This window comes from Macadamia integrifolia, chromosome 2, assembly GCF_013358625.1.
Source record: "Macadamia integrifolia cultivar HAES 741 chromosome 2, SCU_Mint_v3, whole genome shotgun sequence".
NCBI classification, from domain to species: Eukaryota; Viridiplantae; Streptophyta; class Magnoliopsida; order Proteales; family Proteaceae; genus Macadamia; species Macadamia integrifolia.
This window is the reverse complement of record NC_056558.1, coordinates 1,596,636-1,599,091: the sequence shown is the minus strand read 5'-3', so window position 1 is coordinate 1,599,091 and position 2,456 is coordinate 1,596,636. Positions and strand designations below refer to the sequence as shown.

The 2,456-nt window shown below is 39.8% G+C and overlaps 1 protein-coding gene across 2 annotated transcripts in view; it reads right to left on the bottom strand.

The window, feature by feature from the left end:
• The window catches only part of LOC122066609 (phosphatidylserine decarboxylase proenzyme 3-like), a 35,949-nt gene that overhangs the window by 11,456 nt on the left and 22,037 nt on the right, over positions 1-2,456 (bottom strand). For both annotated transcript variants that reach the window (XM_042630442.1, XM_042630448.1), the window contains exon 12: positions 485-596. In XM_042630442.1, the coding sequence (XP_042486376.1) occupies positions 485-596 (112 nt within the window). The remainder of the gene's footprint in view (positions 1-484; positions 597-2,456) is intronic.

The following is a 2,456-nucleotide window of genomic DNA, read 5'->3' as shown; positions in this document are numbered from 1 at the left end:
CCCCCCCCCCCCCAACCCAAGGAAAAAGAAAAAAGAAAGAAACCATCAACGTTGTTTAAGAATGTAAGGTTCTGAGAAGGTGTGATTTGCAGGTTATCGCCCCCGAGGATTGCAATTCCAGACCAGCCTGAGTAGCAACCTTGTTCTTCTTTTGTTTTTTTCCCTCCCTTCTCTTTTTAAGCCCTTTTATCAGTAAATTGTTACCAGAAACTGTATTTAAAACAAAAAATAATTACTTATTCACAAGGTTTAGAAAAGTGAAATTCCATCCTACCTCATAAGGATAGGATTGAACCACGGTTGAAATGTCCAACACAGCAGCAGAATGGCATAGCTGATCTGCCATTGAGCAGGGACTTGAAAATTGAAAAACTTCGGTACTCCAAGCTGTGTATATGTGTGTTTATATGTATATACTCATGCCACGCTTGATTAAGTTTTGGAATTGAAATGACAAGTATTCAATAACCAAAGACTCCCATACCTGTGTCAATAATACTGAGCCCTATTTTTGATTGATATATGGCCCTCATCGAGAGAACAATCTTTCCATCAATTAATTCTTCCACCAGCCTCTTTGTCTTCCGGTCAAAAACCTAAAAGCATAACACTATCAATAGAAAGGAAGTGATTCAGATCTACATAAGGAAACCAGGAATTTTTTTTAGGCAGCTGCACAAATATGTTAGAACATACCACTACCCTGTGTTAGACCTGCAGCTACCACCGAAAACCTTTCATCACATTATGCATGTCCATGAAAATCATGCAAGTTATGGGAAGAAGTGGAGTTCATGTAATAGGGGTACTTTGGGTACTGGGATATATTATGTTGTATTAGTGTTTACCTTTCTGCCTCTCTTAGCTACCTTATGTTAGTATGAGGGGTAGGTACGTAATTTTCCTTTTATTATTGGCTAAGTGAATCAATATAGGGGGAGAGAAGCCAATTCCCACCCACATGTTTCTACTGCCAACTCTTTCTCTTCTTCTTCTTCATTCTCTGTCTCTTGCAACCTTTAGTTTCCAATTTGGTTTCAGAGCCCATGGTTTTGGTTTAAGAGTCATATCACAAGTTCTTTATCTTCATTTCCTCTCTTTGTAACCCTAGGGTGGTGGGTACAAAAGGGTTCCAAGGAGAGGCTACCATGTGAATAGATTGAAGAGAACATGAGATAGGTCTTGGATGGAGGCTACAAGAGCATCAAAAGAAGATCTCATGTGAAAGTGTGAGATTTTTGAAGCTCAAATCGACTAGGACGGGATTTCCAAGGTTACCACCAGCCCTATTTTCGATTTTCTCTCTCATTTCCGACACTAGTTGGGGCTGGGGATGGCTCATGTGAATCGTCTAAGAGTCCTCTTCACTCGCTTCATGGTCTCGGTCATTGAAGAAAGGAGTTGTTAGAGCACAATCACTTCCTTGTGGACTGCCAGCATCGTTTACTTGCTTCTTTTTTGCATCTGAAATGCAATGTCTGATGTTTCAAGTTGATTAGTAGTGGTGATCTTCAATGCATGGGTATGTTGAGATGTCATGAGATGATGCTACCCTTTGAATGATGTAGATCAAGCTGCTAAGACAAAGGCACAGTTGTCTATTTTTGTTCCATCAGACTAGCAGTCATTTAGCATTTTTTGATCCAGTTCCAGCAGCCCTTGGGTCAGTTATTTTGTCTATTATGAAGCCTATCCAGCGGCCATCAATTGAAGTATTTGCAGCCTTCTAGAAGTCTCCAGTTTTTTCTATTGATTTCAATAAGCACAGTTGTATTTGTCTTTTAGTGAATGCTTGGGCTGCAAGAATCCATTTCAGCAAAGGAGAAGACTTTATTTCTATTTTACTTCTTAGGTAGCAAGCAAGTCTGAAATAGGAAGTATTAGTTAGCAGTTACTTAGTTTTAATACTTTCCTTTCATTTGTTCTTTTCTTCTGGATTAGTTTCCTATTTCAGTTTGGGACTCTGATGGAGAACCCTTAGGGAAGGGAGGGGAAATCAGGGTAGAGAGGGGGAAAAACGGAGAATCACACTCAACACATTCATTCAATAATCAAATCACTCTCTAAATCTTCAATCGATTACAACCAATATATAGGAAAATAGGAACATAAAATTAGAAACTTAACTGAAATGGAAACTAGCCTAAACTAGGAAACAACTATAAAAAGGAAACCAAAGCAAGGAAGTAAATCTTACTCCTACGTTCAAGTCTGGAAAATAAAAGCATGAAATAAAATACTAAGTAAACTACTAATTTTATTTCCAACCCTTGTTGGACCAAAACCCTGGGCTGGACCGGTTCTTCTTGGCTCTTGGCTTCCAAAGCCGGTCACGCTGGTCCAACCAAGAAAGGACAGCCGTATCTGCACCAACTCTCCTCCTCTGAAAAGAACTCGACTCCGTCGAGTTAGGGAAAGGACCGAGGAGACCGTCTGAAGGAATACGCTGAATGAGG